The sequence below is a fragment of the Ogataea angusta genome, assembly GCF_019207475.1.
Source record: "Ogataea angusta isolate 61-244 chromosome Unknown 61-244_NODE_14_length_139412_cov_88.040155, whole genome shotgun sequence".
NCBI classification, from domain to species: Eukaryota; Fungi; Ascomycota; class Pichiomycetes; order Pichiales; family Pichiaceae; genus Ogataea; species Ogataea angusta.
Window position 1 is genome coordinate 18,772 of NW_025065228.1, and position 22,125 is coordinate 40,896.

The window sequence follows — 22,125 nt, forward strand, 5'->3', positions numbered from 1 at the left end:
TTTACTGATAAGCGAAGTTTATAATTTGCACAGCCCGGAACGCGGCAACAGTCTCAATATAAGTATCTAAAAGAACGATTTTCAAAGTCGGTTTTGTTGAGGTAGGCGGCAGCGACATCCTCGTCCATGGCTCTTTTTGGCTCCTTACTTCTTCTCTTGTTTCTCAAAAAGTAGACAAGGTTGATCAGGGCAGCGATCACAATGGTAGCAGCCTGCGTTGCGAGCATGCTTACCTTTGCCGGAATGTAGTCCGGGTAGTCGTCTGCCCTGTACGACTGCGGTCCGAGAATGTTAGCGAGACCAAAACCAAACATGACGGCAACATTGAAGCAGATCTTTTTCGTGTGGCCGGCAACACAGTTACCAACCCACGCGTATATAATGGCCAACGGTGCAACAATGGTGTTGATCATGTATATTCCAACCAGAAGTCCAGCTTGGTTGGATTTTGGCAAGAAGGAAAGCAGGGCACCTCCACAAACTGCAGGGATACAGAGAACCATGATTGATAGTCCCCTGTGGAAGCCCTTCATAATGAAGAAAGTCGAGAGCAGCGTGGAGGCAATTGAGACGACCCCAGAAGGCATGTTCAGTAGCGCAGCCTGTTTTGACGTGAAGCCGAACGAGAGAATGTCAACAGAAGAAAAGGTGGTAATAGTGTTAGAGGAGAACGAAATGGTGCAGGCAATAATGAAAAACAGGTACAGCGTGATGTCGTTTAGAGCTTCCCAGACTTGCGATTTCACGAATTTCTTGCTCTGCACACCAATTTTTGTTTCGCTAAGCTTTATGACTAGAGCGTATTTTTCGTCCTGAGTCAAAAATTTGCATTCGACAGGGTTGACGGGCAGGTAGAAGTAGGCGGCGAGTCCCACCAAGAGATTGCCGAAACCAATCACAAGGAACATGATTTTCCAGCCTTTGAAAGGCGCCGAAGTAGAAATCTGCTGGAATATAAAAGAGATGAGTCCTCCGATAATTTGTCCAGCTCCCAAACCACAGTACCAAATTCCCGTTCTGAAGGCAGCCTGGCCTCTGGTGTACCAGGAAGCGGTGATAAGAACCAAACACGGTGCAATTGCGGCTTCCGAGCAGCCCAAGAGAACTCTCACGGTGATCATTCCAGCAAAATTAGTCGCTGCGCTGCTGCACATGCACAGCACACCCCATAACATGACATTGACAGCCAACACTCTTGTGGGCGAGATTTTCTGGATGAAAAAGCCTTGAATCGGCTCAAAAATAAGAAATCCAACGAAGAAGTAGGTTGCAAGGTCGGAAAACTGGTTACCGACCAGACCCAGGTCTTTTTTCAGACCCATAATATTAGCGTAATTCAAAGCGACCTTGTCGATAAATTGGCAGGTGTAGCACAGAAACATGATCAGCATCATCTGTTTGTCAACCTTCTTTGTGATGGCATTCAGATCCACATTTGCCAGCGACGAGAGTCCATTTTTCTCGTACTCTCTTATGAATCCGAGAGTGATGTCTTGGTCCTCATCTGCAAATATGTTACTCTGCGCACTCAACACCGAGGTTATTGGGTGTGTCTTGTGAGCCAGGTCTTCGGAGACAATCTCAACAGTGTTCTTGTCTGAGCTCATACTGAAACGGTCATTTAAACAGGCAGACATGTGTGGCATATATACAAATCGAGCACATCTATTATTTGACTTTTAGCGAAAAAAAGTTCACATGATAAGATAAAGATAAGCGCAAATCGTAAGAAAATCTCCGAGCGGAACAAACAAAAAAGTCTCCGGCTCGGATTTTGGGATGGTTATTTAAGTTGCACGTCAATGGTGCTGTTTGCAAGAAATGCCTGAAAAAAAGCAGAACCTGAACGTTGGAGTCATTGGTGGCGGAATTGCTGGTCTCACAGCAGCCATCAGCCTTCGCAAATTTGGCCACGAGGTGACAATATATGAGAGATATCACTACGCAGGAGAAGTTGGTGCTAGTTTGTCCTGTGCTTCCAACGGAGGCAGGCTGCTCCAGGAGCTTGGCGTGCCTCTGCTGGAGACCAAGCCGGTGATTTTAAAGAAGCTGATCAAACGTCAATTCGACAACGGTGAGATAACTGGGGTCTACGACCTCGGAGACTACGAAGAGTCTTTTGGAGTGCCTTACTACAATCTTCACAGAATCGACATTCACGACTTGCTTCTCAAGTGTGCTTTGGATGAAAATAGAGAGGGCATTCCTTGCAAGCTTCTAGTGGACCACAAAGCGTTGAACGTGGACGCAGAGTCTGGAAAGATCACTTTCGAAAACGGTCATGAGGCCACGCACGATCTAATTGTCGCTGCTGACGGAATCCGGTCTCTGACTCGTGAGCAAATTGGAAACCCGCCAAATTTCAAGTCCTCGACTTCCTGTTGCTTTAGGTGCTTGTTTGAAACCAAAGAAGTGCTGGCCAAGGGTCTCACTGACTTTTCTAAAAACGAGGCCATCGAATATTGGTGGAGAGGAACTCCGGGCTCCTCTGGAATTGACAAAATTGTCATGTCTCCTTGTAAAGGCGGCGAGGTGGTCTCCTGCTACTGCTTCTATCCAGCGGTGAAAAACAACCTTCGTATGGGTGGCTGGAACGACGAAGCTTCTGTTGAAGAGCTCTGTGGCACGTTTCCCGACTTGGACCCAAAGGTGTTGGATCTGTTCAAGATTGCTTACGATATCAAGCAATGGAGACTGTATGTTCACCAGCCTTACGAGCACTGGCAAAAGGGCAAGGTTGTGATGATAGGAGATGCCATCCACCCAATGATGCCTGACCAGTCCCTCGGTGCTGTCACGGCGATTGAGGACGCCTTTGCCATTGGCTACATTTTCAGCGACCAATTCAAATTTTCCGTGCCAGACGGTCTCAAGCTGTATGAGAAAATTCGCAAACCTCGTGCTACCAGAATCCAAGCAGCATCCCTAAGGGCGCGGGAAAATTTGAACGAGCGTATTGGATGGTCCAGCAAGGATAATGACCGGCCTGACAAGCTGACCATTACTGAGATTTGTGGCTACGATATTAAAGCCGATATTGAAGAGCAGGCAAAACAGATGGGACTTTTGTAGTTACTCAATATAGCTATACAATTGGTTAACTAGATCCAAAACTGAGTTCTTGATTGGTCTAAATTTAACACCCAAAATGTCGATTGCCTTGGACGAGTCTGTAGTGAAATGATCCGGCTCTGCATTTTTATAGGGTGTTCCGATAGGAACGTGCTTTGCTCTTGCAGTGCTAAGATTATCTCTCAAGTCATCGCAAATCTCCTGGTTGCTGTAAACCCCGGCAGAAACCATGAATCTTTGGTTGGCCGCTTCCGGCACGACTAGCGCACGGAAATGAGCGAACGCAAGATCCCGCACATCCACATAGACAGGACCTTTCGTGGGCGGGACTGGTGCGGCTGACCCAGAAGTGGCCATTTTCCAGATAGTCAAGTTGCTGAAATTCAAATTGTCTAAAGACGTAAGCATCTCCGTAGTTGCAAGGGGACCATACACCATAGGTGGACAGAGGACAGCAATGTCAAAAGAAGGCTTTTTTTCGTTGATAAAGTTCCAGGCCGCTCTTTCTCCAACAATCTTGGATGCTCTGTATGCCACAGCCGGATCCGTGGTGTTGACTCCATCCTCGTATGTCAGCGGAGAAAAATCCTTTTCGGTCAAAACAACGTTTGGTTGCAAACCCTTGGTTGCATCGAAAACCGCCGCGAACGAAGATGTGATGACCACTCTTTTAATTGATTTGTGAGCAGCAGCAGCTTCCATTACCGTCTGTGTTCCTTTGAGGGCTGGGTCCAGCAGTTCCTTTGCAAAGTCCTTGACAGCATAGGTGTAAGGGCTTGCCAGGTGTAGAATTCCAGAACAGCCTTCAGCAAGACGAGTCAATGAGTCGTCATCGCTCACATCCTCTATGACTCCAAAGCTAAGCGCAGGCTTATACTGCTCAAACGACTTGACTAGTTGCTCGCCTTTAGTTTTGGACCGGACAGCAGCCTTGACCTTGAATCCATTCTCAAGCAAAACCTGGATACAGTGTGCGCCTATAAAGCCAGTGCCGCCGGTGACAAGCACAACAGAACCCTTCGGGACTGTCCAATCGAGAGTCATGATGTGCAAAGATATGGGATGTAGATATCTTTTTAAACCTGCGCCAGCGACGGGCGGAATTCGAGAAAGCTGCCGGTGGAATTTACGAAGATAATTACTATCGGTGTGATAAGGTCTAATTCCGCATTATCTAAAAAGTTAAAGTTTTGTGAGCCAGAGCCAGCTCCAGAGACGTTCTGTAGATGAAGTCCCGTGCCTGCCAGAGGTTCTTGTTCATGTGCTGGAAAGGATGTGGCACGCCCTCGTAGCACTTGTACACAACCTCCACCCCGTGATCCATCAGCCTTTTGGCGTATTCGAGGCCTTCGCTCCGCAAAGGATCCAGGCCAGCAGTGAAGACGAGAGTTTTGGTCAATCCCTTGAAATTTGTAGCCAGCATCAGATCTCTCAGCCATCCGATTTCCGCCAATTCCTTCTGCTTTTGCTCTTCGGTCAAATCCTCGAGCCATTGCCATTTGATGTCGTCAAACCACTTCAAACGTGCCCAATTTAGAGTAGGGGCAAACTCGCACTCCTTGATGGACTGGTATGGAGAGTCTGCTGCCGTTTTGACGCTCGAGATATCGGCAATTTGCGGTGTACCGGCACAGACCAGCACCAGCTTGAGCCCAATGTCGCGGCAGAGATGGTCTACAGACAGACAAATGTGGCCGCCAGCGGAAACACCTCCGACAGAAATGGAATTTTTATCAAATCCAAGCTCGTCCGCGTGCTCATAGACGTATTTGGTGGCTTCGAAGCAGTCCTTGACACCGGTAGGAAAGTTGTGCTCCGGTATCAGTCGGTAGTCAACGTCCACCACGGCAACTCTTGCTCTTGCGACGTACTCTTTCAGAATGTGAGCCTCGGTGTCGAGATCACCAACTGCTGCACCGCCTCCGTGGAAATCGAGGTGAACAGGCAACTTCTCAGACTCTGAGTAGTCGTTAGGCCGGTAAATTCGTAGAGCGACCTGTTTGCCATCAAAGCTTGGAAACGTAATGTTTTCGATGTTTTTGATCTCTGGTGCAGGAGCAGTGCCATAGGAATAGATTTTATTGTAATTCTTTCTTAGCATGGGAAGATCAATAGGACGGTTCGGGGTGTTGGCAACGTGCTCGTTGTACATCTTTTCAAATTCCGGGTCGAGTTTGCCCACCATCGAAGGGTGGATAGGGTTGATTGCCTCGTGTCCGCTCATATTGTCGCAGAGTATTTGATTTCGGAGACTAAATACTGGGACTATAAATATTACGAGTACTCGCGAAACCCGCCGGCTACTTTATGTAATAATTCCGCAGCGATAAGATTTTTTTATCTTTACTGGACCAACGGGCTTGAAAATAAAAAGACCGATTTTCCAACCCAAAGAAAATAATGTCTTGGGATCAACTGCCAATTCTCATTTCGGGAGCTGGAATTGCTGGCCTGCTCACAGCGCAATCTCTCAAACAGCTGGGAATCCCATATATCATCTTCGATAGGGACGAATCAGTCTCGTCTCGCGGCCAAGGATGGGGAATCACCCTGCACTGGGCTTTGAATGATTTTCTTTCACTTTTGCCGGAAGAGATACAAAAAAAAGTCTATGAATGCCAGGTGCTCGAGGACTTTCACTTAAACGACAGCGGAAACTTTGTGTATATCAACGCGGAAACTGCCAAATCGCTAGTTCACATTCCTCCATCCAGAAGACTGCGAGTCAGACGGGAGCAGATCAGAAAGACGTTGTTAGAGGGAATTGACGTTAATTGGAGCTGCAAGACGGTGGAGGTTAGAACCACTGACACTGAAGTGACAGTTATATGCGAGAACGGTAGAACTTTTACTGGAAAACTCCTGGTTGGGGCCGAAGGAAGCAACTCTGTCACAAGACGGTTCACTAATCCAGGCAATTACCAGCTCTATGATCTGCCAGTCAGGTTTCTGGGATCCACTGTCGAACTTACCCAGCAGGAGTACGACCAGGTCTCAAAACACTTCGACAGTCTGCTATTCCAAGGAACAATACCATCCAATAACACGTTCTTCTGGTTTTCTCTGCTTTCCTCGCCAGCGTACAACAAATCCACTTTTTACCAATGCCAGGTGAACTTTTCTTGGAACTGTCCCGACAAGGCTGTCGAGAAGTTTGACACTGTGGAAGATAAGATTGCCGTTATTAGAAGAGTATCTTCGGGCCTGAACGAAAATCTCATGTTTCTGCGAGAAAAAATGGTGGCAGCGGCCGACCGGTTCATGGAGATACGGCTTTCCGACTGGCCATATGCCGATTTTGACGACAAGCAAGGCAAGATCATTCTGGTTGGAGATGCGTGCCATGCCATGGTCATGTACAGGGGAGAGGCCGGAAACCACGCCATTGCAGACGTTAAGCTTTTTATTGATCTACTGGAGAGATGTCAGAAAGAGGAGATCTCGTGGCAGGAGATGATCAATGCGTACAAGGACGACGTCAGAGCACGCGCTGGTCCTGCTGTGCTGCTATCCCGCCAGGCCTGTCTGGATGCACACAATTGGGAAAAGCTTAGGGATTACGAAGTGAACAAGAGTCCGCTACTGGCACTGAGAAAAAAATAATTTATTTTTCAACAACAGCTTGTAGAGACGCAAGAACGCCGTTTTCTGTCCGGGCCATTCTGTCAGGAGTAACCAAAAATGGACGGGGAACCTCGAACTCGCTGGACTCGCCTTTGATGTACTTGGCAACGGCCTTTGCACAAAGGAGAATCCGGGGCATTCCGTGGCCACCAAATCCGGCCAGGATAAATTTGTTCTCCTCGAGCTCACCCACATACGGCAGACCGTCATTGGCGTAGCCCATTATACCGCTCCAGACCTTGGCAACCGCCGACTTGGAGTTCTGCCAGCTGTAAAAGTTTTTCTCCATGTATCCTTCAAAGTAGCTTTCAGCACCTGGGACCAGCGTGCTATCGTCCACAACGTTGTAGAAGCGCTCTTTGTACGGAAAAAGATGTTCTTTGGCGCCGCCCAGGATAAGGGAGCCGTCTGGCCGGTTTATTAGGTAGTCACTGTTCTGAGGAAGAAGGAGTCCGTAGGAATTTGTAAGATGGGCCGGAGGATGGGTTCCGGACGAGACGATGTGGCTGCAAATGCCCTTGATGGGGACAATCTTGTTCTCAAAACAAGGCTCGACGGACGCAGTGTACGCGTTGGTGGCAATGACAAGAGACTTGGCAACGACGTCGCCTCTTTTGGTGTGCACCAAGTATCTTCCATTCTTTTGCTTTTCAGTGCTCAACACAGGGGTGTTGGTTTGGATGTTGAGTCCTTTGGTGGCACATATTCCTAGTAATGCAACCATCAGCTTGTACGGCCACATCTGGCCCGCAGGCCCTGTCACACAGGCCCGAGCCTCGGGCATTTTCGAGAGAATTCTTGCACGGTCGCCGACATGCAGCTGGAACTCGTGTTTATTTTCAACGTACGGATTTTCCATCATGTGGTGGAAATTTGCAATTGCCCTCTGGGCGCCCTTTTCGGACGTGTACACGTCGCAGCCTCTGGTGACAATGTACTCGCAGTCAACCTTCTCTTTTTCGAGCACCTCTCTCAACTCCTTTAAATGTGCCATTTCGAAATTAGTGATATCGGCACAAGCTTTCTGGCCGTACTTTTCGGTGTGGGCAATTGAGGAGCTGTAAAAGCTGGGCTTGAAATGGCCGCCGTTTCGGCCAGTGGCCCCAGAACACAAAGTTCTGGCTTCAAGCAGGAGAACGGACTCTGGCCGGTTTTTTCCTTCCAGCAAATAGTACGCTGTGGTGGCTCCTGAATAACCACCACCAATGATCAGCACGTCAACTTCTGAGGGAAGGTCCTGTGTCGTCCTTGTAGAGCCAAACTCTGTCTCGGCACTCAGCCAAAACGACCGTGTGCCATTCTCAACAGGGAGATAACTTGTCATGGAAAATATTAAAACAACTTATCTGAGCAGATCTTATTTTCTCAGCTATCGCATAAACCCGATCTGGTGGGCCGATAAAAAACTAGATAAATTTTAAACCTGTATTATAGTACGAACCGGAACTCTTTGTTTTCTGTGTCGGTGAGATCCTTCAAACCATTGATGATGCCCTGTTGTCTCTCTTCCTCTGTAAGCTCGGCAACGGGGCCGTATTTCGAGTCTCTTCTGCGGTTCTCCCATATCAGATACACTCTCAGGAGCACTGCAATGAGGAAACAGGCACAAAAACAGCCCAGATTTGTAGCCAAAGCCTTGGTGTATTTTGGAGCGTCCGCGGTGGTAAAACAGAACGGACCAATGATGTTTCCCACAGCAAAGAAAATCAGCAGCAACATGCTCATGGTGGCACGTTTGGTGTGTCCGGCGTAGTTTGATCCAATGATCGAAAGAGCAAACGGCCACGTGACCGCGTACGAGTTGATCATCCAGTACGCAAAGACACGGCCCCACTTTGCGCCGTGGTCCTCTGTGGCATAAACTGCAGACAAACCGGCTATCGCCAGCAGCAGAGGGGCACTCATTCCAATGGTTCTCAGATTATGGTACCTCATCGACAACACGGAGTAAATAAGCATTTGACCAGACGAGAAAAACGAGCTGCCCACGCCGATTGCAATGGACTGGACCCTGTTGTGGACGATACTTTTGAGCACCAGCGAGCCAAAGTTGGTTAGACCACCGTTTGGAATCATAGAAAATATGATGAACGCAATCATCAGCCATGTCTTTGGATCAACAAGGCAGTCCCAGACCTGGCTGTATTTCCAGTCGTTTGTCTTGACACCCATCATGTTCTTGGAGACTCTCTTGACGGCAATGATCTTCTCCTCCTTGGACAGGAATCTCGCTTTATCCGGCGAGTCTGGGATCAGTGCGAGCCACACGCAAGCGATGGCTACCGAACAAAGCCCTAACACCAAGTAAATCAGCTGCCATTCCTTCAAGGAAGAGCCGTGGGCATGGCCCAGACCGTAAGTGACGAAACCAAAGATCACATAGAAAATACCCTGCATGGAACCCCAGTACATGGTCCGTGACACCTGCTCTTTCCTTGTGTAGAACAGAGACGTGAACAGCACAAATCCTCCGGAGACAGGAGCCTCAAACACTCCGAGAAGGAATCTGCAGACAAGAATACCGGCATAGTTTTTGCAACCCATGTGGGCGAGCATGATGATCCCCCACGCAAAGGTGGAGAAGCAGATCACCTTGCCAACAGGGTAGCGTTGCAAGAGGTAGGAGGCTGGAAACTGGGCGCCCAGGTAGCCAAAGTAGAAGATCGACGAGACCCACGAGTAGTCGCTTCCTGTGAGACCAAGGTCTTCTTCGAAAGTGAACAGCACGGCCCATGCCAAGGCTGCCTTATCCACATAGTTGATACCATACAGAGTGCAGAGCACCCACATCATGTGGAGGTCCAGTTTTCTGGCTATACGGGAAGAGTCTTTCGGGTCCACTTCATCGTTGGCTCCCCCTTCCTGGAACAATTCATAGGCAACGTCCTTGATGGCTTCTTCAGGCACTTGGACCTCTGTCACAGAGCCCGATTTGGTCTCGCCAATCGTCAGCATTCTGGAGAAACGGGGTCAATCTGGAACGCCCCTATATATACGGTCCCAAGGTCGGCATCCCGTAAGCCTGCGGAACTAGATTTGCGAAAAAAAATAAAATTTACCGATAGCATGCACGGTGCGCTCTGAAAACAGGACGGGGCCAGCCGACGGAAAACTAGTGCCGCCCGCCGTTCTATTGTCAGCCGTATAATAACCTAAATTCTCTTTACTCTACGCTCTTAGTGACCATGTTGGAGCTGCCGCAACTGAACGAGAAGGAGTGTCTGGGCTTCCTGTCCAACTTCATCAAGATCCATTCGCAATCCAGAACCCCGGGCGAGATCGATGCCGTCCACTATATGACTCGTGCCATGCAAGATATTGGCCTGAAAGCGGAGAGTCTGGAGTTTACCGACCAGGCCGACGGCATGAAGAGGTATAACTCTGTTGGTGTTTGGGAGGGCACAAACAAGTATGAGGGGAAGAAACTGCTTTTCAACGGCCATGTGGATGTGAACCCTGTTACTGAGGGCTGGACGGTCGATCCGTATGAGGGCAAGGTGGACGATAACTTCATTTACGGTATTGGTGTCAGCAACATGAAATCTGGCTGTTGTGCCTACTACATGGCTGTCAAGACGCTCAAGGAGGCCGGATTCCAGATTTCCAAGGACTTGACGCTGACGTTTGTCGTTGGTGAACTCCAAGGTGGTGCGGGAACCATGGCGTTGCTGGCACAGAAGGTTATAACCAAGGACTCAGCAGACTTTTTCATCAACTGCGAGCCGACCGATGTTTATGCTTTGGTGATGCACGCTGGCTCGGCGATTTTCAAGGTCAACGTTGTCGGGGACACTCGCCACATGTCCAAACGTGAAGAGGCCACAGACTCGATTCTGGCCTCAATGGACGCGATCCACCGGCTTACGGACCTAAAGTTCTCCAAGGCACGTTCCGCCACGCACGAGAGCGTCAACAGATGCCACGTCGGGACCATCAGAGGCGGCTTGGGCAGAAGCTACGAGACGTGGCGGCCTCCACAGGTGGCAGATTTTGTTACATTCACCGGAGCGGCCAGATACGCACCAGGCCAGAACGAAGAAATAGTGCTCGAGGATCTGGAGACAGAGCTCAAGAAGACGCAGGAAAAGTTCCCGAAGATGAAGTATGAGCTGAGCCTGGAGAAACGCGACTTCATGCCTCCGTTCGAGGTCGACCCCAAGGCGGAGATTGTGCAGCTTCTCAACCAGTGCTACAGGAAGGTTCGCGGCGTGGACCAGCCTACGGGCGCGCTCAAGCCGCCTTGTTTCTACGGGAGCGATGCTGGCCACCTTTACGAGAAGCTGGGCATGGAAGGAATTGTGTGTGGGCCGGGTGGCAAGTACAACACCATGCCAGACGAAAGGGTCGACATCCCAGACTATTTGGACTGTATTCGCGTCTTTATGGAGGTTATAGTTTCTGCATGCGGCGGATATAAATGAAAAAGTCCGTCGGATGCACACGACCTAAATAAATGCACGATAAGAAATCTAAAAAAAATTCAAGCAAGCCTGTGATTTCCGGATAAAGAGTCTTCGGCATAAGCTTGCCAAAATAAACTTAGCTCAACATGACCTGGGAGGAAGTGAGAGAGAAAAAACTTAGCGAGCAGCAGCGACTGCTTTGTCCGTACCAGATTGCGAATCTGCCCTCGCCGGAGGAAGTTAACGACGTGACTGGATATATCGACACACTATTTACAGATGAGGAGAACAGAATAGTGAGTTTGACCATTGAGCCGCTGCAGAAAGAATATCTCTCTCGATCTCTCACCGTCCTTCAAGTGACATCTCTGTACTGCCGCCGAGCAGCTGCTGGCCATGGACTCTCCAATTTTATTACGGAGGTGAGATTTGAGCAGGCCTTGAAGGAAGCAGCCGAGCAGGACCAATTTCTTGAGCAAAAAAATAGACTGGTTGGTCCCCTACACGGGATTGTTGTCTCTCTCAAGGACAACATTAACGTGGAGGGACTTGCGACGTCGATGGGGTTTGTGGGTCTGGCAGAGGAACTGGCGACCGAGGACTCTGCTATTGTGAAACTGCTAAAACGACTGGGTGCAATCATTATCTGCAAAACCAACACGTCCTCCGGGATGATGTACTCAGAGACGGTTAACACTCTGTGGGGGCGGACTTTGAACCCACACAACCGCCAATTTCTCAACAACGGCGGCTCGTCAGGTGGCGAAGCTGCCATAGGGGCCCTCAGAGGCTCTTGTTTTGGTATCGGGTCGGATATCGGGGGTTCCGTGAGACATCCCGCCGCTTTGAACGGCATATACTCGATCAAGCCGTCGTCTGGAAGAATCCCCTCCTACGGCACGGCATCGGGCCAGCCCGGACAGGAATCCATCAAGTCTGTGTACGGCGTGATGTCGTACTATCTGGAAAACGTGGAGTACGTTCTGAAAGCCATAATTGCGTCCAAGCCGCACCTAGACATTGACGTGGGCTGTTTACCCCTGAATTACCGCTCTGTTGAGCTGCCTGGAAGTCTGAAGATAGCCATTCTCGACAACGACGGCACCTCGACGGCCACGGCGCCGCTCGTGAATGCTATGGCGAAGGTCCGCGGCGTCCTGGAGGCCGCAGGACACGAGGTGGTTGACTGGCCAAACCACTACCTGACGGACATTAAGGATGCCATTTATCCCTTCTTTGGCGCAAACGGCTACCGCAGCATCCTGGAGCTGATTGAAAAATCCGGCGAGCCAGTGGACCCGCTGCTGTCGAAGTGGTTTCCGACGGCACGTGACATGCCTGTGTCGGAGCTGTGGGAGTTGCAACGGAAGCGGACCGCCCTTAGCCAAAAGTACATGGAGCTGTGGAACAAGCACGAGCTGGACGCCATCATCACGCCGGTGTCGCCGTTCCCGGCCTGTCTGAAGAACGGCGTGGTGACACTTCCGTTCACGGCCATTTGGAATGGTCTTGACTACTCCGGAACGACTTTCCCGGTCGGCAAGTGCGACGTCTCCAAGGACACGCCGTTTGCGAAAACAGAGTTCATTTCGGAGGTAGACAGACACGTCCATGAGACATATGCCGCCAACCTGGCCAAGTTTGACGGAGCTGCTGTGTCTCTACAGGTTATTTGTCGCCGGCTCGAGGACGAAAAGGCCATGGAGCTTACTAAGTATATAGCTTCTCTTATCTAAACCAGCGGAAGCCAGTAGTTGGCAGCGCAGATCACGTCGCGCCAGTCCACGCCGTTGGGTTCCAATTTCAACGCGCCGGCCAGATTTTCCGGCTCCTCGATACTTGTGTCATAGAGCACCCAGATCGACTGCACGGCGTCCTTGAGCAATGCAATGGTGCTGAGGGGCCACTTCAGCTCCAGCGTCTGGAAAATGCCCATGATCTGCTGCCGAACCTCCTCGCCCGAAGGGGTGCAGCTTTGACAGGCTGCAAGGACAAGAAGCGTCCAGCCGGGGAAGAAAACCTTCATGTTGACCTTGCTGAGGTTGATCAACAGCTCTGTGAGGCTGCTGGTGAGCAGATGGAATTTTTTCTTGAAGTTTTTGTTGAAAGAGAGGTTGCCGATCAGGAGCAGCATGCAGAAGTACACTTTGGCAGCAACAAGGTACGCCGCGGCACACATGTCTAGCTCAGAGATGTCCTGAACCGTTTTCTGTTTCATCTCCGAAAGCGTGGCCCATATACCCAGATACCGCTCCACAAGAACAGACTCCTCGATGGCATTTGTTTCCCGGGCATGGTTCAACATGGCCATCTCATGGATGGTGTGGAGTAGCTTTGGCGAGCACCCGAAAAGATGGTCCACTGTGTTGCTCTCAAAAAAAGACTCAATGACCGGCCAGCGGCATGAGTCGAGCAGTTGCGCCAGAACGTCTCCTTTTAACGTGCACACGAGCAGAACGTAGCGCAGCGAAAAATAGCGGTACACAAACGTGAGCACCTTGGAGTTGAGCACCTGCGCCGGCTGCAGCGACGAGAACACCAGAAACCCCTCCTTCATGAGGCTGACCCAGTTTTTGCTGGTGTTTGCGATCTCTGCCGCGCACAGAATCATGATGGTGATGATCAGCTCCTCGAGGATCTCGAGGTTCGAGAGGTCGCACGTGTCCAGGATCAGGTGCAGCCCGTTGATGGCGTCGTCTTTGAACTGGACGTACAGCGAGTAGTAGCTCTGCAAAACGTCTCTATCGGGTGTCGTGCTGGTGAGCTCCTCTTTGAGTAGGTCGATGGCCGCGTAGCACAGCACCGACTGGTTCAGCGCAGTGAAGTTCTTGCACAGCGGCACAATGATGGACAGAAACTCGTTGGCCGTGTCCGTGCTCTCGCAGAACGAGCGCGACTTGGACATGTTGCGGACGTAGTGGTTGAAAAGGTACTCTGGCGACGTTTTGCGTGGGTCGATGCACGGCTCGGCAACCGCGGCGGTCCAGAGCTCGTTGTGCACGCGGACGGGACAGTTTGGAGACATTTGCAACAGATGGTACGCCAGGCCCATGCTGGTGAAGTTGGCATTGAGAAGATGGTGGTCTGGCGGCCGTGCACAGCTGGCGTGGAACCGAGCATGCAGCTGTATTTTCATCCAGTTCAGCACGATGCCATACTTGCAGTCCAGGCCGAGCCGCTGGCAGTGTCCGCACCTGGGCTTGGCCTCGTCGCATTTTTTCTTGCGACGTTTGCACACCAGACACCCGGACTTGCTCTTCTTGATGCCCTTCATGAGGAGTCCAATGAAATTCAGTGTTATCAATTTTTTCAAAAAATGGCTTATCAGACCGCGCGGATCGGGTTTCCAGAAATCGCGAAAAAAAACTAAAAAAAGTATAAAGCAGGTGATAAAATTAGGTTTGGGATAAATGCCGAGCGTGCTAGTTGTTGGATGCGGTGTGTTTGGGCTGTCCGCCGCAAGGGAGCTGGCCTTGAAGGGCTATTCTGTGCGGGCAATTGACGTCTATGAGCCGCCGTCGCCGTGGTCTGCTGCCAATGACTTTAACAAAATCATTAGGGCAGAGTACACCGACATGATCTACTCCAAGATGGCCGTGGAAGCAATCGGCTTGTGGAAGACCGACCCAGATTTGCAGGGACTATACAACGAGTGCGGCCGTGTGCTGGTCACTCCCAAGGAGCACGCCGGGCGGAAGAAGTTTGAGGAGCAGGGTATCCAGAACCTGCGTGCTTTGGGCGAGGGACAGAGGGTGGAGTACCTCAGAGGAAGCCGGTCTTTGGCCGAAAAACACCCGCAATTCCTGCACAACCGGCTGGGCGACGAGCAGGAGTTCAAGTTCAACCCGGAGTCTGGGCTTGGTCACGCCAGCAACTCGCTCAAGGCCCTGTATTGCCGGTGTCGGGAGCTCGGCGTGGAGTTCACGTTTGGAGCGGAGGGGTACTTTGCGGGGCTACAAGAGCACTACGGCCAGACATACGTGAAAACAGCTGCCGGAACGCTGTACACGGCCGACCAGATCTTGATCTGCTGCGGCGCCAACACCGGCACGGCTGTCGACCTAAACGGGCAGCAATCGGCCACGAGTCTGTACGTGGCGCACATCCAGCTGACGACCGAGGAGTATGCGAAATACAGGGACATTCCGATCATTTTCGACTCCGACATGGGCTACTTCTTTCCTCCGGACCCAGAAACGCGGATCATCAAGGTGGCGCTGCCGGGAGCCGGGGCGTCGCACCTGGTGGCGAGTCCGCACGAGAAGGACAAGAAACTGTCTCTCCCGCGGTACAAGAACGAAAACCCGAGAGACACGATGCCGAAACACTGCTACGGCGAGCTCAAGGCGCTGCTCAACAAGTACTGTCCGGAGCTGGCGTACCACGAACCGTTCAACGCCAAGGCGTGCTGGGTGGGGGACACGGGGGACTCGCACTTCATCATTGACCGTGTCCCAGGCCACGAGAACGCGTATGTTGCCACAGGCGACTCTGGCCACGGGTACAAGTTTTTGCCGAACATCGGCAAGTATATTGTTGCGCGGCTGGAGAACACGCTGGACCCAGAGTACGCGGAGTGCTGGAAATGGCGGGCCGGGTCGTCGTTCGACCCGCTCGCGATGGACTGGCGTGTCGCGAGAGAGTTTCCGGACTTTGGAGATATTGACTGGTGGGTGGAGCCCCAGATGAAGCTATAGCGGAATTATCTACGTAGACTGCGGCTGGAATCTAGTTTTTCCAAGAACTCTTCCTCGTCGCTGATGTTCCAGTGGTTCTCTGCGGTAGAGCTGAAAATGTCCATCAGGTTTCGCAGCTCGAGGTCGCCCGACTCGAACGTGTGCGAGTAGAAACTGGCCGGCGTGGCCGGCAGAGCTGGCGAGCCGACTGCGGTGCGGAAAACGCCCTCTTCGAGCAGTCTGTCGAACAGGATGCGGAAGCTGGCTGCCTTTTTCGTGCGCTCGGCAAACCGCGAAAGCAGCACCGAGCAGTGCCGCAGATAGTTGTGGAATCTCCACACTTGCGAGGTGACAAGCAGCTCGTGGTCGAGGTTGAGGATCGAGTACGCGAGAATGATGCCGACAAGGAAAACAGAGTGCAGACTGAACATGCCGTAGCCAAACGCCGGGTCCTTCGTGATGGCCATGTACGCCTTGCACACGCCGCCTGCAGCCTCGGATATCTCGACCAGAAGCGCGTGGAAGCTCTTGTGGTCCGTGTCGACGCTGTGCATGAGTCGGGTGAGACAGAGGAACATTTTCGACCGGTGGTAGCAGAGCGTCAGGTACTCGAACGGGATTTCGCGGCGCAGGCCGTCCAGAAACTCCGACTCCGTCGGGAGCTGGGAGCGCCATGTCTCTAGCTCTGTCTCGATCTGCTGGTAGCGGGCGTTGAATTGCGGCTCTATGTGTGGCGCGGTGTCGATCATCGACGCGGCGAGCGGCACAGCGATCGACTGCTCCAGGGTCCCGATGCGCAGCTCCAGCTCGCGGACGCGGCACATCTGGATCAGATAGTACGTGCGGGAGATTTTTGGCGGATACGTGATGCGGTGGTCGTGCTGCTGGTACTGCAGCCGCTGCTGCTCGATCTGCAGCTTGTGCAGGTCGTTGGCGTCGATCTCGACCAGCGAGTCGATGTTGAGCGGGTACGGCACGTCGATCTCGTCCTCGGAGATCGACGCGGGGCGGCCCAGCGTCATGCACAGCACCTTCTCGAACGTGTAGACAGACCAGAAAATGCGTTTTCTCGTCTCGTATTCCTTGGCCGTCGCGACGGCCGGGACGCTAAAGCGATGGAGGCCTGTCTGGGTGATCTTGCGGATCGCGAGCCCCGACAGCTCCCAGATGTTCATTGTGAACTTGACGTTGTGGTCGTACGAGACCAGCAAGTACAGCGAAATGTACATGATGAGGCGGATCTGGTCCAGCGAGTTGAGTGCGGAGTCTGTGTTGGAGAGCAGGTCCATGGCGCGGTCGAAATACACCTTAGGGTCGAGAAAATTCATCTGCTTCGACATCATCACTAGACGGCAGCCTGTGCCGAGAATGAGGTTTGCGATGGCGTCCTGGTGCGCTCGACAGGTGAATATGGGACACAGCAACTGGGACTTGCCGAAATGCGCCTCAAACAGCTGCTCCAGCTCCTCCGGCTCGTAAAAAAAATACCGCTGGCCCATGAGCCGGTTGAAGTACTGCACATACATCCTCTCGAGCTCTTTTGTGGGGGCCACCGGCACCGTGCTGCTGGTGTGGCTATCCAGGAAGCTCATCATCTTGGCGTGGTCGGGCGGTGGTTTGGCTAACGAGTGCGAGTCCTTCATCTCCTTGTATATTTTCGAGAGAATCCAGTTCTTGATAGAGTTCACCTTCGACACGATGGCCGTACTTCCGGCGTACGTTTCGTCCTGGGTGTCGTGTAGAATCAGCCGGATCGACTTGTAGAAGTCGCTCGAGCTCGTCTCAGCGCGCGCGGCGTGGGGCCGCAAAGCTGCCAACTCCTCCTGCAACCGGGAAAATTGTTTTTTCAGTACCAGGATCCGGTTTTCGAGGGCCTCTGCAAGCACCTCGTTCTCGTCCGCGTGAGCGGATTCTGCGTCCGGGCTGTGTTTTTTTGAGTTACGTGGGGAGGTGGGTTGTGGCTCGCTTGTGCTACCGGAGTTTTCCACAGGAGCCTGTATCGGAGTCTTCCCATCGACGCCACTCTCCTTGATCCTGGTACCTCCCGTCTGCGTCTTGAGCGCGCGCGAGTACGAGCAACGGGCGTCGGCGAGTTTGCAATTCTCACATGGGTCCTGCCCCTCGCACCGTTTCTTACGCCTCTTGCACCGGTCGCACGCCAGAGACACCCGCGTGCGCTTGGTCTGTGCCAGAGTCCGTCTGTTCTCGCGGCCAGCGAGCTTCTCCGGCTCCTCCCCCTTCTCAAACAGCGTTTGCACAAACACAAACTTGTTTCTCCGAGATACCATTTAAATAATATATTTCCTAATTTGACAAATTCTTACTCAGATATATATTTACTGCGATGTATTGCCTAGCTCCGTTCTGAGAGCGAGCGAGCCGCCTGCAATGGGCAAAAACGCCGTTTGCTGGTTTGGACGTTTGTAGCGGTCAGTTTCCGGCGCTTTAGTAGGCGCCCCGTAGCCACCGCCGCCAGGAGTCAGAATACTTACAAACTCTCCCTTGTGGAGCTGGAATTGCGCAAACGCCGGCATGTGGATCCATCTCATGCGGCCACCTTGAATTTTTCCCAGCAAGTTCTTGCCGCTGGAAGCCGGGAGCCCGCCGTGTACCCCGTACGGCCCGCTATTGCGCCGCTGCGTGCGCAAAGTGCACGATAGGTCCGTCGTAAACTCAATAGTCCGCACGAGCCCGTCGCCGCCGCGCCACCGGCCCTTGCCTCCGGAGTCCCTGCGGATACTAAACTCGTGCAAAATCACCGGGTACCGCTTCTCAAAGATCTCTGGGTCGGTGATCTTGGTGTTGGTCATGTGACAGTGCACCCCGGACCAGCCGTCGGCACCCTCGCACGCACCGGAGCCGCCGCCGATCGTCTCGACCATGGCGAAGCCGGGCCGGATCTCGCCCGTGACGGGGTCCTTGCCGCCCTTGCCAAAGCCGATGGTGTTGTTGGAGCCCGTGGAAGCAGCACACAGCCCGAACGCCTTGAGCAGACAGTCGTTGAGCCGCTGCGACGTGGTGGAATTCGCCGCCGCGACGGCCGCAAACTCGGACGGGTTCAGGATGCTTCCTGGCGGGATGTACATCTGCACGGGTTCGAGACACCCCTCGTTGAGCGGGATGTCCTGCTCCAGCATCAGCCGCAGCGAATAGATGATACATGCGTGCGTGATGGCGATCGGCGCGTTGCAGGGGCCGTACGCCTCCTCGGACGTGCCTGTGAAGTCGTAGAACGCCTCGCCCTTTTTCTCGTCGATGTCGATCACCACGCTGATCACCGAGCCGTCGTCCATGGTCTCCTTGGCACGCAATGGTAGCTGGCCGCGCATTCTGGCGGCTGTGCGCTTGAAGAAGTTGCGCACCGCAGCGGCTGCCGTTTTGCGCACGTTAGTCATGTAAAACAGAACAACCTCCGTTCCGTACTCTTTGAAAAGGTCTTCGAGCAAGTGCACTCCACGCTGGTTGGCGGCAATTTGCGCCTTGAGGTCGGAGAGATTGTCCTTGACGTTTCTGGAGCCGGAGCAGCCGGGGTATTTTGCTGGGTCCTCGACAAAGTGCTTCTGGACGCCGTCGTAGTCGAACCTGGCGTTCTCGACGAGTTTCCAGTGCAGAAACTGCGCTCCTTCCTGGTAAAGCTCGGTAGCGTCTGCGGCGCAGGAACCGGGAGCAGAGCCGCCGATTTCGGCATGATGAGCCCGCGACGCGGTGAAAAACCGAATCTCGCCGTCAATAAACACGGGCGAGACAAGCGTGATGTCTGGCAGGTGAGTACCTCCCGCCAGCGGGTGGTTGGACGCCAAAACGTCGCCGGGGCGGATGTTGCCGCCCCAGTATTTTTTCGCGTACCGTATGCAGTGCGACATGGACCCCAGATGGACGGGCACGTGCGGCGCATTAGCCGTGAGGTTACCGTCTGCGTCGAACAGCGCGCACGAAAAGTCCATGCGCTCCTTGATATTCGCCGACACGGAGATTTTCTGCAGCGTCGTACCCATGTCCTCGGCAATGGCCATAAACCGGTTTTGGAACACGGCCAGCAGGATTGGGTCAACCGCCAGCGTCTGCGTCAGTGTCGGAGCAGCGTCTTTATCATCAATGTCAATGATGATGTGTTTTTCCAGATTTAGTGCCCGCGAGCAGGGATTGACGCAAATCGTCTGGGTAGAGTCGAGCAAAATAGCAGGACCCTGGACGGTGTGGCCAACGGCGAGATCCGACATGCGGAAGACGCGGGTCTCGTGGCACACGCCTACACCGTTTTCGCTGAAGTAGACGGGCGCCGTGGTGAGCACGAGGGTGTTCGGAGCAGGCCTCAATTCGACCCCGGCCCGATCGAACGGCGACTTTTGCGGGATCTTGGATGTAGACCCCGTCACACGCACACGGATGTCGTGGACTACGACTGCCTTGGAGGCGTCCACAAACGAGAATTCGCGCTCGTGGCGCTCCACAAACGCCGCCAGAAAGTCCTTTTCTGATTCGGCAATCATGAGCTTGGTGTCGGAGCCGCGGTAGCCGAGGTTGAAGTAAAACTGGCTCTGGACGGTGTTTCTGTCAACACCTTGGAGCAGCAGCTTTTTCAGCAGCTCGTCTTCAATCTCGCCGCACCTCGCCAGCAGCTTTTCGCGCACGGCGTCCGAATACACCGCATCGCACGGCTCAAGCTTTTCCTTGACGACGTCGGCCATGCCGATGCCGTACGCAGACAGCACAGACGAGTACTTGTGGACAATAACGCGGCGCATGTTGAGGATGGTGGCTACGTCGACACAATTTTGGCCGCCGGCGCCACCAAAGGCCGCCAGATTATGCTTGGCGACATTGTGACCGCGCGACTCGGTCAGCGCACGGATCGGCTTGGCCATGTTGTGGTTGGCCACCTCCAGGAACCCGAGTGCGACCTCGTGCGGCGACTTTTCGGCGCCGCGGTTTTCCTCGTTGATAGTGCGTGCCAGCTGCGTGAACTTGTCATGAACCACGGCGTAGTCGAGCGGCTGGTCCTCGTTGGGGCCGAAGATGTGCGGAAAGAACTCCGGCAAGATCCGCCCCACGTACAGGTTGGCGTCCGTGATGGTCAACGGGCCGCCCTTGCGGTAGCACGCCGGGCCGGGGTGCGACGACGCAGACTCGGGCCCCACCTTGAATACGCCGTTCACATACTCCAAGATCGAGCCGCCGCCGGCAGCCACCGTGTTGATGTCCAGCTGCGGCGCCGCGACGTGGATGCCGGCCGTGATTGAGTGGAACACGTACTCGTAGCTGCCGTCGTAGCGCGACACGTCGGTCGACGTGCCGCCCATGTCGAAGCCGACGATTGGCGTGCCCTCTGCTGGGTCGTAGCATGTCTGTGCCTCGCCCACAACACCACCAGCCGGGCCGGATAAAAGTGCCCGCAGCCCGCTGAACTCGTCGTAAGGCACCAGACCGCCGTCGCTTTGCATAAACTCGATGCGCGTGGTCTTTTCAAACCCAGGCTTGAAGCCCTGCAAAAAGGACGAGATGTATTCCCTGATGATTGGCGTCAGGTACGCCTCGACGATGACCGACTGGGTGCGTGGGATCGCCTTGATCATCGGCATGAGCTCGTGGGATGCGGCCACAAACTCAAACCCCATTTCCAAGGCCAGCCGTTTGAGCTGCACCTCGTGCTCCGTGAAGTCGTAGCCGTGCACCAGGCAGATTCCAAGCGACCGCACGCCGCTTTCTTTCAGCGGCAGCAGTTTCTGCCGCGCGTCCTCCAAGTCCAGCTCCTGTAGTATCTGGTACGTTTGCCCGGTGACGCCCTTGGTGTATGCTGGGTCTTTGCCGACTAACGAGTCGAAACTCACCTGCTCCGGGTCCTCCTCGTAGTCTGGCGCGGTCACGCGCTCCTTGATCTCGACAACGGCCTCGTACAAAACCTCCGGCTTCCGGATACGCATAGCGAAGAGATCGGGCCGTGTTTGGTCTCCGATCTGCAAAATGTCCCTAAAACCTGCTGTGGTGAGCAATGCGCAGCGCGCGCCCTTGCGCTCTAACAGAGCGTTGGTGGCCACCGTGGTGCCCAAACGGATACTGCTGATGCAGCTTGTGTCGAGCGGCGAGTTTTTCGGGATGCTGCGGCCCTGAACGTGCTCGAGAACACGTCGGATAGCCTCTACGTTGGCGTCTTTGTAGTTATCAGGATCCACAGAAAGCAGCTTGAAAACGTGGTCGGCGCGGCCCGGAATGACCGCAATCACGTCCGTGAACGTTCCTCCTCTGTCGATGGCGACCCTGACGTCCGAAATCATTGACGAGCGGTCCTGGGGTCTGGCGGTTTATATAGGCGCGTTCTTGTCGGAGAAAAGTATGAAAACAGATTATTGGCG

General features: G+C 53.2%; 14 protein-coding genes across 14 annotated transcripts; 5 read left to right on the forward strand and 9 right to left on the reverse strand.

Annotated features, from left to right (window-relative positions):
* Positions 1 to 53: 53 nt before the first annotated feature.
* Positions 54 to 1,637, reverse strand: KL928_005323 (uncharacterized protein; the record flags this gene model as incomplete). The annotated part of the gene is made up of 1 exon (XM_043206120.1): positions 54 to 1,637. One exon carries the CDS (start codon positions 1,635 to 1,637, stop codon positions 54 to 56), a length of 1,584 nt encoding a protein of 527 aa, XP_043057304.1.
* Positions 1,638 to 1,821: 184 nt separating this feature from the next.
* Positions 1,822 to 3,072, forward strand: KL928_005324 (uncharacterized protein; the record flags this gene model as incomplete). The annotated part of the gene is made up of 1 exon (XM_043206121.1): positions 1,822 to 3,072. The coding sequence occupies one exon, from the start codon at positions 1,822 to 1,824 to the stop codon at positions 3,070 to 3,072; it is 1,251 nt and encodes a 416-aa protein (XP_043057305.1).
* Positions 3,073 to 3,101: 29 nt separating this feature from the next.
* KL928_005325 (uncharacterized protein) lies at positions 3,102 to 4,116 on the reverse strand (the record flags this gene model as incomplete). Its single annotated transcript, XM_043206122.1, has 2 exons — positions 3,102 to 3,251; positions 3,403 to 4,116. The coding sequence occupies 2 exons, from the start codon at positions 4,114 to 4,116 to the stop codon at positions 3,102 to 3,104; spliced, it is 864 nt and encodes a 287-aa protein (XP_043057306.1).
* Positions 4,117 to 4,246: 130 nt separating this feature from the next.
* KL928_005326 (uncharacterized protein) lies at positions 4,247 to 5,296 on the reverse strand (the record flags this gene model as incomplete). Its single annotated transcript, XM_043206123.1, has 1 exon — positions 4,247 to 5,296. One exon carries the CDS (start codon positions 5,294 to 5,296, stop codon positions 4,247 to 4,249), a length of 1,050 nt encoding a protein of 349 aa, XP_043057307.1.
* A 176-nt stretch (positions 5,297 to 5,472) lies between these two features.
* Positions 5,473 to 6,675, forward strand: KL928_005327 (uncharacterized protein; the record flags this gene model as incomplete). Its single annotated transcript, XM_043206124.1, has 1 exon — positions 5,473 to 6,675. One exon carries the CDS (start codon positions 5,473 to 5,475, stop codon positions 6,673 to 6,675), a length of 1,203 nt encoding a protein of 400 aa, XP_043057308.1.
* Position 6,676: 1 nt separating this feature from the next.
* On the reverse strand, positions 6,677 to 8,020 carry KL928_005328 (uncharacterized protein; the record flags this gene model as incomplete). The annotated part of the gene is made up of 1 exon (XM_043206125.1): positions 6,677 to 8,020. One exon carries the CDS (start codon positions 8,018 to 8,020, stop codon positions 6,677 to 6,679), a length of 1,344 nt encoding a protein of 447 aa, XP_043057309.1.
* A 104-nt stretch (positions 8,021 to 8,124) lies between these two features.
* KL928_005329 (uncharacterized protein) lies at positions 8,125 to 9,651 on the reverse strand (the record flags this gene model as incomplete). Its single annotated transcript, XM_043206126.1, has 1 exon — positions 8,125 to 9,651. The coding sequence occupies one exon, from the start codon at positions 9,649 to 9,651 to the stop codon at positions 8,125 to 8,127; it is 1,527 nt and encodes a 508-aa protein (XP_043057310.1).
* Positions 9,652 to 9,881: 230 nt separating this feature from the next.
* KL928_005330 (uncharacterized protein) lies at positions 9,882 to 11,117 on the forward strand (the record flags this gene model as incomplete). Its single annotated transcript, XM_043206128.1, has 1 exon — positions 9,882 to 11,117. One exon carries the CDS (start codon positions 9,882 to 9,884, stop codon positions 11,115 to 11,117), a length of 1,236 nt encoding a protein of 411 aa, XP_043057311.1.
* A 128-nt stretch (positions 11,118 to 11,245) lies between these two features.
* Positions 11,246 to 12,835, forward strand: KL928_005331 (uncharacterized protein; the record flags this gene model as incomplete). Its single annotated transcript, XM_043206129.1, has 1 exon — positions 11,246 to 12,835. The coding sequence occupies one exon, from the start codon at positions 11,246 to 11,248 to the stop codon at positions 12,833 to 12,835; it is 1,590 nt and encodes a 529-aa protein (XP_043057312.1).
* A 108-nt stretch (positions 12,836 to 12,943) lies between these two features.
* KL928_005332 (uncharacterized protein) lies at positions 12,944 to 13,410 on the reverse strand (the record flags this gene model as incomplete). The annotated part of the gene is made up of 2 exons (XM_043206130.1): positions 12,944 to 13,280; positions 13,349 to 13,410. The coding sequence occupies 2 exons, from the start codon at positions 13,408 to 13,410 to the stop codon at positions 12,944 to 12,946; spliced, it is 399 nt and encodes a 132-aa protein (XP_043057313.1).
* Positions 13,411 to 13,483: 73 nt separating this feature from the next.
* On the reverse strand, positions 13,484 to 14,373 carry KL928_005333 (uncharacterized protein; the record flags this gene model as incomplete). Its single annotated transcript, XM_043206131.1, has 2 exons — positions 13,484 to 13,838; positions 13,907 to 14,373. The coding sequence occupies 2 exons, from the start codon at positions 14,371 to 14,373 to the stop codon at positions 13,484 to 13,486; spliced, it is 822 nt and encodes a 273-aa protein (XP_043057314.1).
* A 136-nt stretch (positions 14,374 to 14,509) lies between these two features.
* Positions 14,510 to 15,796, forward strand: KL928_005334 (uncharacterized protein; the record flags this gene model as incomplete). The annotated part of the gene is made up of 1 exon (XM_043206132.1): positions 14,510 to 15,796. The coding sequence occupies one exon, from the start codon at positions 14,510 to 14,512 to the stop codon at positions 15,794 to 15,796; it is 1,287 nt and encodes a 428-aa protein (XP_043057315.1).
* A 5-nt stretch (positions 15,797 to 15,801) lies between these two features.
* KL928_005335 (uncharacterized protein) lies at positions 15,802 to 18,063 on the reverse strand (the record flags this gene model as incomplete). The annotated part of the gene is made up of 1 exon (XM_043206133.1): positions 15,802 to 18,063. One exon carries the CDS (start codon positions 18,061 to 18,063, stop codon positions 15,802 to 15,804), a length of 2,262 nt encoding a protein of 753 aa, XP_043057316.1.
* A 48-nt stretch (positions 18,064 to 18,111) lies between these two features.
* KL928_005336 (uncharacterized protein) lies at positions 18,112 to 22,047 on the reverse strand (the record flags this gene model as incomplete). Its single annotated transcript, XM_043206134.1, has 1 exon — positions 18,112 to 22,047. One exon carries the CDS (start codon positions 22,045 to 22,047, stop codon positions 18,112 to 18,114), a length of 3,936 nt encoding a protein of 1,311 aa, XP_043057317.1.
* Positions 22,048 to 22,125: the final 78 nt, after the last annotated feature.